The sequence below is a fragment of the Numida meleagris genome, chromosome 2 (assembly GCF_002078875.1).
Source record: "Numida meleagris isolate 19003 breed g44 Domestic line chromosome 2, NumMel1.0, whole genome shotgun sequence".
Classification (NCBI taxonomy): Eukaryota; Metazoa; Chordata; class Aves; order Galliformes; family Numididae; genus Numida; species Numida meleagris.
In genome coordinates, this window is record NC_034410.1 from 42,275,890 (window position 1) to 42,290,940 (window position 15,051).

A 15,051-nucleotide genomic window follows, 5' to 3' on the forward strand; every position below is an offset into this window, starting at 1 on the left:
TGCACTTATTCTCTGCTCTGTAGCTGCTTTTGAATTTTAGGTCATCTGAAATCTTTTCCTTTTTACTCTTATGTATTTCCACAAATTGGATCAATGGTAGTGAGTCTGAGAAGATAAATTTGAGCGGATAGCTGCTTTGTTTCATATTTGTGCTGATCAAGTAATATGACATTTCAGAAAATAGTCTGTTTTAGAACTGAAGCTTTGATTTCAAGGAACTTTTGCTTCTGGCTGATAAACAGACTGTCTCCTTTGGCTACTTCTCTGTAGTGAGATCTGTAGAGAAGGAGGGAGGCTGCTCAAGGGAGTGCCGGCTTCGTCTTTGAATTGAGTTAGGAAGGTGGTACATAAAGTCTGCCCCAACTTGGTTCAAAATAACAGCTGATATTATGGATGTAAAAACAATGTTCGGCTCTAGCCTGCTTCGTTTCAGAGATCTGCGCCTCTGACCCGTTCCTCTCTGATGTAGGTGGCCAAGTGCCAGAACACTTAACCAGAAATTCCATTCCATTATTACTGGAAATTCTTCCATTTGAAATGAATTTCTAAGTGTTTGGAGACTCAGAGCTGATTATCTGTCCCTATGTTGCATAGACTTTCCAGGAACTTTACCTTGCATTTTAGCCTTGCCGGAATAAATTTCTGAAATGATTTAATATGTATTGCTTACTCCTCTGGGTGTCATGTGGTTTTCATCATGGTTTCCAAAGATTTAATTGTCTTGAGGAACTGAATCACTGTGTTTGTAGTGCTGTGCTAAGGACTGGTCTTATAGACCAGATCTATTTTTCAGACCGAACCAGTGACTTTTCTTTTAACCTGTGTTTCAAACTTAGTAAATGAAGATTACTGACTCAAAAATTCTTCAGCTAGTATTCAACCATTTCTTGATGTGTTGAATATTCAACTGTTTCACTCTTCAGCTTGATTGCAAAAAGGCTGCTCTCATGCCAAAAGGAACTCGATTATAATTTCCAACTACTAATGGTTGACATGGAACCATATTCTGAAAAAAACATGACAAGGTGGCTAAACTATGGCTGGAAGGAACACTCATTTTTTTTTTTTTTAATCCATTAATGAGAAAACACTTTTGTTCTCATACCTGTACGGCTAGTGGATCACTTCGGTTCGTTGATTCAGAAGAAAATTGATCTTGACAAAGAACAAAAAAGAACATGCATGGAAGAATCTGTCCTCAGTGCTGTTCTTCAGTGTGTGAATGGGAGCAGTCAGCTGGTAGATGGATGCTACTATCACTGCTGTCATTCCTGGTAGTAGTGAGGCTGAAATTCTCAACCTGTTCGCGTCCAGGTTTAGCAAAGGCACTGGTGCTGCTATTGCTCAGGTAGCCTGCAGTGATTATTTTTTAAGGATCTGCGTGGATTTCACCTTTCTCACCTTGCAGAAAGGGCTGTGAGTTCCTGCACAAAAGGTGAACAAGTCTGTTTCCAAAATGTATTATGCTGTAGTACTTTAAGAGCAGAGTATTTGTAGGGAAGAGTTTAATGTTTCCTGAAGAGTCTGTCTGAAGGTGAAACTCTGCCAATTAGCAAACAGAGCAGTGAAAGAGGCAAGTGAAACCTAGACAGCTAAAACTTTTCAGTGCGGCAGAACTTTTTAAATAATGTGTTTAAAAGCTACAGTAGATATGTAAATGACTGGAATTAGGTTCCACAACCGTAAGCTGAAAGGTGTATATGTAGAACCGCAGATAAACAGAACCTTGTTCTTTACCACTGCCTTGCTCTCACTTGGTCCAATTGGTCACTGTTTTTTATCCTCTTAGCGTGCATTCTCTCTCTCAGGAAAATCACACTTCAGCTTTAAGTATAATCTTATCAATGCTTCTACCCTCCCATCGTGACAGGGTAGTGGAACAATCTTGTTTGGGGCCCTGCAGTGCTACCTTAGCATAGGTTAAACCTTCACTGAGGAGAGAGATGGAAGTTTCCTAATAGCATAGGAAAAATATTGCCAGGGAAAAAGGCAGTTGAATTCTGTAATAAACTTTGAACCCGTGGGCAAACTTCTGACTGTATGCTTAAGTATTCCTTAGCTTAAGTAATTACAGCTATGCCTATTGCTTTGATGCTCACAAGGTCACAGCTTCTTTCGAACTCTACAAGTATTAGTTTAAGACTGACTTATCTCTGTTGCCTGAAATAGACTCTGGTTTCCCAGATGGTAATTTTGTCTGAAGGATGTGAAATACTGGAGAATTGATAAGTGTATGCAAGTTGAATGCAGCTTGTATAATGCAACGATTCAAGTAGCTTAAACTTGGAGGCAGGGGTGTCCTGGTAGCAGTCCACTCCCTTTAATTTTAAGGGCTGCCGTTTGTGGTACATGTAAAATGTAGATGTGGTTTCATTTCTTCTCCAAAAGCTGTTCCACTGCTACTTACAGTACTACAAGAACCAAAAAGAAAAGCATTGTTAAACTTCTGCCTTGTGGGAAAATCTAATTAAACTATTCAGATACTGGGAGAGTGCATTAGGTCTTCTCTGAACATAATATGCAAGTCATGGACAATATCTTGCCTACAGGAACCTCGGGTTTATTGTTTGTGGGTTTTTTGTTTTATTTTTACTGTATTCCACATTCAACGTGCTCTCTTGTTCAAACAGACGAAACATGTTTTTAAAATACTATTTTCAGACTAGTTGTTGCCAGTAGAAATTGAATTGAACTGTTTATCTGTTACTGAAACTGAGAGCTACGTGTATAGGATATCCAAAATCTGTGCTGCAATATCTTCACAACCTTTGAAGTTGTGATTTTTCTATTAGTGGGTGCTTTAGGGCACTAAAATAGTCATGAAAATTGAGGCCTTCTTGTCTTGACTGCTGTTAAAAGTGAAATGCTGCATTTAACTTTAGAAAGATGACTGGCTTGGCACAGAAGTGGACTTACCTTAGATGGCAGGAGAAAAAGGTAAAGGTAATAAGAATCTTGTCATCTTTTAGTGAATTAATATTGATATGACTAAGCAGGCCACTGCTTCTTACACTGGCACTATGGCTACGCATGATTTTTAATCAAACTTGCTGTGGTTGTACTATCTCAGGTACTGAAGTTACAATGTCTGAGTAAAAGGAGGTAATGTTTTAGTTTCTTATTTCTAAAATGTCTTTGACTTGAACTGTTTTTTTCATCTTGCCCTCCCTGTGGAACTATAGGCAACTACCAAATAACCTCTGAACTTCACTGCAGCAGCTCAGAACACTAGGGTATTGTTAGCCTTATTCTCTGTTAAACAGCAGGAAAATGTGTGCAGGAATTAATTGTTACTAATTCTTGGCATATTGTGCCTTTCTGCTAGTCTTCTCAGTGGGGGAGATGGTTGCAGTTACGCTGCAGAAGCACACTGATGAGTAAAGCGTGGAGGTTTAATGGTTTTAGTAGTTTTAGTCTAAGGAAAAAAAAAACCAGTCAAGTGGATTTGTCAATTCTGCTGTGCTTACAAGACTTCATGTTTCAGTATCCTGAATCTAGTTGGATGCTGCTGTCAAAATTGATGGAAGAGACTCAGAAGTGTTTCTCAGAGCTGTATCAAAGCTAGATGTTTGCAAGGGTGAGAGCACCTTGCTTTACTCTAAAGCAGGGGGTGGTCAGGTCTGGGAGATGTAGGGGTTGGTTTGAGCAGTCTGGTGCTGACAAAACTGTGGAGTTTGCAGTTAAATCGAACTTGCAATTCCGTACTTAATAGAGGTAGTCTTGCTTTAGCTTATATTCTACTTGCTAATATGTTAGTGTCAAGAAAACTAGTTTAAAAAGGGAGGTATGAAGGTTGACTAGCACTTTGTTCTGAAAGCTAACTTTAAAAATTATCACATCTGAAGTGTGCCGCTGTATATCAAACTCTGTCTGTAGTTTGGACAAACTCAGTTTACTACTTTGATATTTTTTCATGGAAATAATACATAATAATTTTCCAATTTACCCTGTTTAAGAACTTCAGGAACAATGCTGCTCAATATCTTAACTCCTTCTGAAACTTTGCTTCCAAAAGTGAGATTCAGAGAATTTAGCATGCTACATGTCAGTGGCATTATTAGCTCTGGAAAATCTGATTTGAAGATGGAGTCACTGAAATATGTAAATGTTACTGGGTTTTTTTTTTTTACCTGGGGATAGTGCCACACGTCCTCTTCACTAGGTAGTAGTGATTGTTCTGACTTCACCTGAGGGAAGGAATTCTCAAATTAACTTCAGTCAGGCTATTCGTTCTTCTTACAACTATGTAACTGCTATAGACTTCGCTCAGAAAGAGCAGAGCCGTAAGTTGCAGGGAGCAGAAATTAGCAGTGACCTAATATTGCAGGTCACCCGTCTCAGAATGAGGAAATTTTCCACTGTTGATCAAGTAGGATTGTCTGAATGCAGAAGAATCAGCAGATTGCAACGGTGCACTGTGGCTGGGACTGAGTTACTTTAACGTTGCTTCAGGCAAGCAATGAATATGAATTCCTGCAGTTGTTCTGTGTGATGTTCCAAGGCTGCTGTTACACTTGTACTAGTCAAGTAATCAAGAACAGGGAATCATGTTTTTACATGTTAAAAATAAAATTAATGCTATAGCAATAAACTGAGGTAAGAATTTCACTCTTAAGTGCCTTGCATGTGTAAAAAAGCAAAGTGAAGTAAAATGGAAGCCTGGCTTGTACTCAGGATGCAGGAGTTGCAGTTGTAAAAGTTGGTGTTTAGTGTTCGGAAGTGTTCCTTAGAACTTAGTGGCTCCAAAAGTAATGATGCAATTAAGCAGTTGTCAGCAAGTTTCACTAAATTCCTGTGTGTGATCGGAGTGTAGGTATTCGTGTGTGAAGTAAGTATGTCAGGGTGTTAGCAGTGGAATCGCTTCAAATTCTACAGCGCAGAGAAGGGTATATAGTCAGCTCTTTAAGCACACTGCTTGCATATTAAGTTTCTCAATTTCAAATTGCATTGCAGACTGGAAAACAAACTGTTCTGTTTTTCCACATTTCTTCTTGCTGTTAATGTAAAAAATAGACACAGGCTACTTGTGTTGGTGTAACTAAGCTACTGGACTCACGTCAGTCTTACCAAATTGCCAGAAGTCTAGTGTTCTGGAAATGATTTAGAACTTGCTTGAATCTGAAACTGCCACGGTGCTGCAGAAGTAGTGTGACTGTGATAACGTGGCAAATAATAGGGAGCAAATGACTGTGCCCTCATGCTGGTACAGAGTAACCGGTATAATAAAACTGGGGGAAATAAATGATTTGTGTTCAACTCATCAAGCCCTTAACCAATGCATTGTTTGCTAAACATAAACATTCATGCTGTCTGTATGGGGAATTGACAGAGCAATGAATTGAATGTCTTAAAGCATATTAATGATTAGTGAACTTCAGCTGTAAATGAAAATCATGAATATAAACAGGATGTTTCTCTTTTTCCTAGGACTTGGCACAAAATGAATATAATCAGAGAAAACAGAGATCTTGCTTGTTTCTACACAACAAAACATTCATGGAGGGGAAAGTAAGTAGTTTAAAGTGTTGCTTTTTTTTTTGATGTTGTATGTGTGTATGTTCTTCTCTCCATAATTGGATTTATCTAGATATTTCCAGCATTCCCAGGTGATAACTGAACTAAAGGCACCTTCTGCACAGTCTCTGAACTGACTATGTCTTTACTAGAATTAATTTGAGTTTTAAACATTGTGTTTCAGCCTACCTTTGTACATGTTCCCACGCTTTGGTGTAATACTTAACATGTTGTGTAATAGATTATCTGTTAAACTACTAACTGAGATTATTTCTAGCAACAGACATCCTCAAATACACACTTATCCCTAATGGAAATCTCTTAGATTTAAAAAATGAATCTTCAGCAGTGGCTGTCTTCAAAAGTTAAGGGACTTCTAAATAAAACTATCCTTTAAGTTCTCGTATCTGGTATCTGTTACACTGTTTAAAGTCAGCTGTTAAATGTTCTGTTTGAAGCTGCTCAGGGATTTCTTTGGTAATGTTGCCCACTGTCCTTCTCATGTGCATAGTAGCTCTGTGAAACGTTGAGATTTTTGCTTGCTACCTAAACATCTCTAGAACAGAGAGGATACATTGTCTGCACCTCAGGAGAACAAGTTCTGTTTTGTTCTAATTATAAAACTGAACAACGAAGTCTGAGTCTGCTTGGACAGTAAGTGGAAACTGGCTTATTTTGGCTTGTGGTTTAACTCAGCAGGCAACTAAGCACCACGTAGCCATTTGCTCACTCTCCACAGCGGCATGGGGGAGAGAATTGAAAAAATAAAGTGCAAGACTTCATCAGTTGAGATAGAGACAATTTAATAAGAAAGAGGAAGAAAAAAAAGAAATAATAGCGCACAGCGCAGTTGCATACCACCAACTGACCAATGCCTAACTGGTCCCCAAGCACTGGCAGCCACCTGCCAGCTCCCTCAGTTTTATTTTTGAGCATGGCACTGCATGGTTTGGAATATGCCTTTGACCAGATGGGGTCAGCTGTCCTGGCTGCATCTCCTTGCAGCAACTTGTGTGTCCTGCACACCTGCTGACAGGCGGCGTGAGAAACAGAGCAGTCCTTGACTCAGTGTAAGCACTGTTCAGCTATCCACATTATTTCAATCCTAAATCCAAAACACAGCACCATGCCAGCCACTATGAACAAAATGAACTATTGCAGGCAAAATCAGCACATGGTTTCTAATTATACTTCCTGAATTCTCTCTGTTAAAGATTGGAAGTACTGGGGTGGAAGATGGGATTGCGGTGTGGCAGATGCAGATCCTTCTCAATTGTGCTTTGAAGAATCATGACACTGCTTCAGTATCTAATTGGAGAGCTCCCTGTCCTTTCATCATCAAAAACTATCCTTTGGTTAGTTCAAAGTGTGCAGTGATCTGAGCAACTCTCTCTGAGGGTGAAAGCTTTCTCCTATCAGGACAGATTCTTGAGAATGATTTGAAATGTCACCATTCTAATAGGGGTAATATTTGTGTAAATCAAATCTTGCCTGAATTAAGATCCACACATCTGGATTTCTGTGAGCATGAAAGCTGTCTCCTTTAGAAACAGTAAAGCATTGTGTTGGGATTGAACACCAGAATTAGTTTCTCCCTCTTAATCTTTCTTTCTCACAATGGAAAATATCTGCTCTTTCCCCTGAAGTCCCTGTGCATATTCGCAAATTTAGCATGCGTGCAAATGGAGCCATTTGGTGGAAGTAAAATACACAGTGCTCAAATTACATCTCTTGCCCAGTACCTTCCATTGCAGTGCCTGCTCCTTCATGTTGCAAGCTTCTGAAGTCACAGTAAGATGATCTTGAACTTTGGTATTGTTCTCATAAATGATCAACTTTTATAGAATCTCAAACTAAATCTAAAACAGACTTATGTTGAAAGCTCACTGGCACTTTTTCACGTAATAAAAAGGGTACAATTATTTAGTAGATAGTTGCTGCTTGTTATGTTGCAGCAGAAACTTGTATTTGAATACTTAAATCCACTCTTCGTATTTGCAGGCATGAAATACTACTGAGCATTTAAGTCATACAGCTCTCACAGTTTTAACATGCAGCTGCATGTAACTGATTTCTGAAAAGTGTTTTACTGCTCTATATGTATCCTAAGTGTCATCTATTGATCATATGGAAAAAAAAAGACAATAACTTACTGTATAATGTCAAATGGGCCTGAATCAGAGTATTCGTATGATTTGGCATTCTGTATGTGAGCTGCATTAAAACACTTTCTGGCAGTACAGATAGTGATGCTTGAGTTGGTCTGAGGTTCTGGAAATGGAACACCGTTTTACATAACTTTTGAGTTTGACAGTGCTTCTAAGAATCAAGTGAATAGGCAGTAGTCTCTTTAATAGAAAGAAAGGACATTTGCTTCAAATTCTTATTCTTAAAACAGCCTGGCTTTAGGTTCTTGAAGGCCTGGAGGTATAAGTACTGTTCTGCATATTGAAAGGTGAAGAACTGGTCAGGAGTGAGTTTAGGTTTTATGTAAGAACTGACTTTCAAGTTGCCTCTGTTCAGGCAACAAGAATTAAGTCTTCTGAATCTGCATAGGGAGAGAAAAGGAAGGAAATGATAAGTGAGCAAATCTGCTTTTCTGTCCTATGTCCTTTGTAATGTCAGGATTGCTGGATAATGAATGTGCTTCCTATATCTTGAAATACAAGGGTGAGTCTGAAGGGAAGGGGAAGGGAAAGAGCTGTTGTGTTTGGAAGCTGGTCTACAATTGTATGATCATTGAAAATCCTTTTGCCAGAAAGCAACGTGAAGTTCTTCAGTATATTAAATGAGCAAATAAAATGTTAAGCGGTGTTTTATTGCTTGTGATAAATTCTTAAAAACAGCATGAAAGAGCTTTATTTGCAAAACATAAAAGAGCACATGCCTAAATGGTGCAACAAGAGGAACAAGGAACAGGAATAGTCGATTTGAGAGATTTTTTTTTTTGTATTCTAAGAACTGGAGCATTCATTGACAGACTGAATATCGTGGAATTGTTAGCAGCCATATTAACTTCAAATGTAGTAGCTTGAAATGTTCATTGCTACTTCTCTAGACCTGCTTCTTGAATGGCACAGTAACATCTTAAATAAGGAAAATTCAACTGTATGGAAAAACAAGTGGGCTTTTCTAATAAATCTAGTATCTTTAAAGTGGCAATTCAATATCACAGGTTTTCTAAGCTTTGGGGAAAAAAAAAAACACTTGCTTGAGTTGCTAGATAAACTCCTTGGGGCCAGTAATGGTTTGAACTTGCACCGATTTATTTGAAATAAAATCATAAATGGTAGGGAATGACGTTTGAGAGGTTGACTGTGCCAAACTGATACTCTTTGCCTTGCTAACGTGGGAAGAATTGCTCAAATAACATCTTCAGAACTCTTCATTAACGGCCGTAATTTGTCTGAATTCCATGCAAACTATTGCTGTTTATTTTTTTCTGCAGCTGTAGTAGAGATCCTTAGTTTGCTTTTATGCACAAATGATGGCTTATGCTACAGACTTGGCAAGTGAGAGAGAAGAAAGGATTGTAACACAAGAATACAGGAAAAGAGGGAAGAAGGGATCTGTCCCCCTTGATGAGTGTTTGCTAATGGCAAATCCAGAGTAGTTAGCTATTCTGTTGATCTTACCTGTTTCTGCTAACACTCAGGTTACCCAAAACTTAAATTGCTACACTGAATTTTGACAAAGACAACTAGCCAAAGTAGTCTTATTTCGTTCAGATTCAAAAAAGTTACTGATGTTCAGGTTCCTGTTTCTTTAGTTAAGAGAACAGTTGATTTAACTGGCTTCTGGTTCAGGTTTGGCTTGACTTTCTGGATAGGGCTAATTCCAGGCAGAATTACTCTAGAACAAGAACTTTGTACAAATGGCAAGGCATTAGTAATAATCATATGTTTCAAATTTTGGTTACTTATGTTGCAAAACTATTTCAGAAATTTAAGTAGTCCCTTCATGTGGCCTTGTTTCAGGATATGCTGTGCAGATCATGTCTAAGAAATGAAACCATGGTAAAGCTTCACTTTCATACTTATGTATTGAAATTGGTTGGCTTTAGCTGGTGCTTCTTGTTTCTGATGTGCCTGAAATACAGTCGGTGACCTTGCTACAGTTGTTTTTTATGCACAGTGGCAGTCAATATTGAATGTGTCTGTGAAATTGGTGTAAAATGACTAACTGCATAGAGAACTTAATGCTGCAGTGATCTGAGTCTTCCTGGATGTAATACTCAATTCCTCAAAGTGAAGAAAACTGGGTTTGGCCATAGTAGCGCTTAGACTAGTTACAGTGTTGTGACCATGTATGCAAATTGGATTATTTCATTTTACAACTTCAGTCTGAGATAGTTCTGCACAGAAGCTTTCAGAGGGCTGACACTCCATGCCTGTCAGTGTTCAAGAGCTATTTGGACGTTGCCCCCAGGAACATACTTTAACTTTTGGTTAACCCTGAAGAGGTCATGCAGTTGAATCTCTGAAGGTTGGATCTTCCAATGGAACTGTTTGGTTTTTTTCCTAGAGTTTTCTGCACTGTGTTGGTAGCATTTTCCACTGCAGGTTTCAAGAGTCTTTGGTCCTGACTTTTCTGATAACATAGAAGATATGAATAAGGAAATATATTTAGTAGCTATTAACTTGTATGTCCACTCTATGGCTATGTAGGACAGAGGAGCTTAACATATAAGGTTAAACTAAACCTAACAAAGAGAATTCCTTATCCATTTCCTGATTGATATTGTATTCCTAATGGCTTGTATACAGCATCTTAATGTAATGTCTGCAGTTCAACAGGACTTGTATTTGATTTCTGGAAGAACTAACATACTCCTTCTTATTTTAGGTATAAGAGAGTCTTTTCAGTTGGAACTCATGCCATTACCACATACAATCCAAACACTTTAGAAGTTACAAATCAGGTAACTGTCCCTTTTGAACGTGGCTATTTAGTATTACTTTCTAACTTCTGTACGCCATCCAGTGTGAATAATTACATTCTGTCATCAGAAGCTACATAGCCTGGTGGGATCTGAATAGAACCAGAAGAGAGCTGCAGCGAGGGGGGGGGGGGGGGGGGGGGGGGGGGACGACAGAAAACTGGTGTTGCTTTCACTAGCTCTAAAAATATCCAATTTTTTTGTACTTTTAGGCAATTTGTCTTTATTAGCCAGGAAATGATAGTTTGCTTTAGAATGTGCTGTTATAAATGAACTAGGGTAAGTTTTATTACTGTGGAGCTATGTCCCTGAAGGGAGTCAGGATGTTTACTTACTTTGCTAAGTATCAAATGGAAAGCTCAAGCTAAAGCTGTCACCTAGTATGCCAGCTATTGTCTCATTACAGCAACTCATTTGGTAATTATAGTTCTGAGTGGAGGTGTAGTTTTAAAATTAGTAATTTTAACCTAATTACTTTCAATTGTCTAGTGGCCTTATGGAGATATCTGTAGTATTTCTCCTGTTGGAAAAGGACAAGGAACAGAATTTAGTCTAACTTTTCGCAAAGGGAGTGGGAAAAAGTCTGAAACTCTGAAGTTTTCCACAGAGCACAGAACAGAACTCCTTACAGAGGCACTGGTAAGTTATTTTTGTCTTCAAATAAGCAGTAATTACTTGATTATCATTACACTTCATGGTAGTTTAATGTGTTTTCTTTCCTTATGTAAAAAGTTGAGAAGCCAGTTGTCTTTTGAACTGTTACGTTGATGTACCCAATCTAGTGCCTGTTGCAGCAACTAGTGTAGCACAAATAGCAAGTAAAGCTACAAATATTGAATATCTTAAACTGCACTGAAATGGTGAGTCTTCAGTGAAGCTTAGTTAACATCACTTCAAATGACACTTCAAGTGTGCCAGTTGAAATTTAGGCTTTCTGGATAGATCGGCTAAAACATGTGCATTCATTCATGGCTAATTTCTTTTTTTTTAAACAGAGATTCAGGACAGACTTCTCAGAAGGAAAAATCACAGGACGGGTAAGTATCTTGCTTGTCTGGTTCACGTGCTATTTAATGGAATGATTTAAAGATTTCTACGGTGTTCTTGGAAGTTATGTCTGTGCTATATGTGCTACTTTAAATAGCTCATGTAAATTTGGATCTGAAGTCTTGTTTTGAGAAAATTCAGAGTTTGCTCAAAAGCAATGAGAATCCCTTGAATGGCAGATATTTTGAATTCTCTTCCCTTGGCCTTAGCCTCACAGTGGTACACGCAGTGAATGTCATTACTGGAGTAAAGGGCTTTGCCATGTGGAGTTGTTATTTGCAGGAAAGAAAGAAGAGAAACATAAGCTTTAATTCATTTGTCAACATTTGCTATTTCCAGCGTTCTACTTTCTGACGCTAAATGGTCTTCTGAATAACTTCCTAAATGCTTGATCTGGGAATACTGTTTTGTGGGAGAGTCTGTTTAGGTCAGATTAAGGACAGGATTGCCATTTAATGAATCTCAGTAACATAGTAATAAGCAAGGCAATATACAGCTGGATCTTGTGCTTGGCTTTTATGTCTTCTGGTCACAAAAGATCTGACTTAAAGTAATTTGAGGTGTTGCACAGACTAGATCTGCAGTGATGACCATAGTAACATTGATTGAATATGGGAGTTTCCTCTGTCTTAATACAGTTTCCAAATAACTCTAACTTGCACTCGCTTCATTTAGTCTCTATTTGTAATGAGGTATGACTGCAGGAGATAAGTCTTTCTGCACAGTGATGAGTTTTCCTTCAGCTAGTCTTTATTGGCAGAATAACAGCATCTTGGGTGATAGGTAATTCCTTACCTATCCATAGATGCATGTAGTCTGTTGCTGTACCGCTTTCTGCAGCAAGACAAACTTACTTCCTAGGATTGCTATTCTCTCTTCAAAATGTGTTGCTTAAGCTTTGACTGTTGTGATTTCCTTGCCAGCAGGTAGCTACTTTCTCTTAATTCAGTGTTATCATTATAGATAAAAGTGCTGAGGGAAGTTCTATAATTTTTTTCGAACTTTACTCCCACGCTGCTTACTGGATTGAAAAACTATTGCTGTGTAGTAAAGGTGCGTTTGTGGAAATGTCTAAAAGTAGCTCTCACTGCAGAGGTACAACTGTTATAAACATCACTGGAGCGATACAAGGAAATCTGTGATTCTGGAAGTGACTCCTGGAGGTATTGACCAAATTGATCCTGCAACAAATAAAGTCCTGTGCTCCTATGACTACAGGAACATTGAAGGCTTTGTTGATATTTCTGGCTATCAAGGAGGCTTCTGTATCCTCTATGGAGGATTTAGTAGATTGGTAAGTACTGAAACAAAACATCTTGGTATTGTATTAGGATATTTATGTCTGCATATTCAGTAACGAAGCTTCAAAGTAATTTGAACAAAATATGTGCACCTGTGGCATACAGCTGAGCATCCTCATGGCTTGCAGACAGGTTTTAAATAGTCTTTTCCACAGTGATGAGAAATCAATTAAACATTTGAAAACAGCGTGAGGGGTTTTTGCTAATTGCATGTAAAAACTATGAGGTGTAAAATAATAGTAGTAGATGGGTAGTGAGTATAAATGCACTGTGTACATGGGATTTCCTGACACTTTACAAAGTTTCAGAAGGGGCAAGCAGCATTACTGATCTAATTGATGCAGGTATTCAGGAATACATTGGTCAGTGGTGATGCTGTTTTTTTAGGTCTTGATCTGATTGATATTCAGAAACTTTGCTTGGGAAACGCTTTCTGCAGTGTAATATTGATATAAAATGGTTTTAAAATATTTTTAAGTACTGTGTTTCTAGCAGCTTACTTACTTATTTCTGACCTCCAGAAATTTGTGATTGCTAACTTAAATACCACTACTTCAGTCCCTACAATATATGAGCATCTTTTCTAGATCAGGGCTTCCCTTGTGCTGTACACTGTAGCAGGCTTTTCTCTGGCATAAAACTAGGTATGTGTGACATCCTCTAGAGCCAGTGTAGCCTTACCTAGCAAGGTTGGATAGTGGCCCTACAGATAGCTCATTGGCTGCCACACTGTGGTTGCCTCTGGCTCCTCACTTTTGCCAGCCTGTTGCCAAGGGTGGACAAGCAGGTCATGTAAACATTTTCTTTAATGGCACGCTAATATGTGGGAGGATATCATTAGGAATGTATATTTTGTATATATAATAGCCCTTAGGAATGTTTAACTTCTTTTGAGAGGGAGATTTAAACATAGTCACTGGCATCTTTTGTAATAAATACCTTTTCTCTTTATGTCATACTCTTAAAGGCAAGCCTAGCTTGCCCAGCTGCTGGGAAGATTTTCACTGTTAAGCACATATATAATGAAGGACTGCTTACAGAACTGTGATTTCTTGTGGTGTGCCATGTATTTTACCTGTTTTTTGTCAAAACTTGCAGCACCTGTTTGCATCTGAGCAAAGGGAGGAAATTATCAAAAGTGCAATAGAGCATGCTGGTAACTTCATAGGCATCTCTCTGCGGATAAGGAAAGAATCCTTAGAATTTGAGCAATACTTGAATCTTCGCTTTGGAAAATACAGCAATGATGAATCTATAACGTCTTTAGCAGAGTTTGTTGTCCAGAAGATAACACCTAGACACTCGGTAAGGGAATCACACTTGACTAACTTGGTTTCTCTGAAGTGCTATGAATTCTATCTTAATGTCCCCTTTTTCTTAAGGAACCTGTGAAAAGAGTACTAGCTCTTACAGAAGCTTGCTTAGTTGAACGGGATCCAGCTACCTATAACATTGTGACTTTGAAACCTTTGGGTGAGGTAAGAGTAAACATTTTTAGTAACACTTTTTCAGATTGAAGCTCTAACAGTACAATTTTGATAATGTGTGTATGTAGGGAGTAGGAAAATAACATAACTCTGTGAATATGATTCTTATTTCTAGGTGTTTGCAATAGTATGTGACTGTGAAAATCCCCAGCTTTTTACCATTGAATTTATCAAAGGACAAATTCGGAAATACTCTTCAACCGAAAGGTAACGGAGTTCCTGTGGGTTATGAGTTCAAATGGAAGTTGTCGTTGTAGTGTTATGGAACCTCAGCCTGCAGATACTGACTCTAAAGTTTTGTTATTCTAGTGATATACCACTTATAAATCAGGATTTGTTACAGGATCTAAATCTCTCCCTTTTACATTCATCTGAACGTCAAGTAAATCTGCGCAGTTTTCATATGATTGTGTAAGGATGTCCAACAGTTTAAAAAGGAAAAAAAGGTTGTTTCTTGTAAACGGTATTGTTCTGTGTTTGTTCTAGGTTAGGCTGTGAAGTAAGTGAAAAGAAAGCACTATTGAAGTAGAATGGTAATATGAGAACTGTGAAGCAGGCAGCTCAAAGGCTCGACACGGTCATAGTTGATTCAATTTAAACAACCAACAGAATATTAGTCCTGAGTGTGCATGCAGTTGTAATGCAGTCTAATCCTGCTAAGTGAGGTTTTGCAGAAAGGACAAGGAAGAATCAACTTTCAAGGCATGTAATACATTCACAGATAATCTTGAGTTGATCCCTTTAGTGAAAGGCTGCAGCTGTC

General features: G+C 38.3%; 1 protein-coding gene across 3 annotated transcripts in view; it reads left to right on the top strand.

Moving 5' to 3' along the window:
- Window positions 1-15,051, top strand: part of DNAJC13 (DnaJ heat shock protein family (Hsp40) member C13) — a 53,595-nt gene that overhangs the window by 1,351 nt on the left and 37,193 nt on the right. For all 3 annotated transcript variants that reach the window (XM_021387678.1, XM_021387679.1, XM_021387680.1), the window contains exons 2-9: window positions 5,428-5,508; window positions 10,360-10,435; window positions 10,943-11,092; window positions 11,449-11,490; window positions 12,594-12,794; window positions 13,900-14,106; window positions 14,184-14,279; window positions 14,404-14,495. In XM_021387678.1, the coding sequence (XP_021243353.1) occupies window positions 5,428-5,508; window positions 10,360-10,435; window positions 10,943-11,092; window positions 11,449-11,490; window positions 12,594-12,794; window positions 13,900-14,106; window positions 14,184-14,279; window positions 14,404-14,495 (945 nt within the window). The remainder of the gene's footprint in view (window positions 1-5,427; window positions 5,509-10,359; window positions 10,436-10,942; window positions 11,093-11,448; window positions 11,491-12,593; window positions 12,795-13,899; window positions 14,107-14,183; window positions 14,280-14,403; window positions 14,496-15,051) is intronic.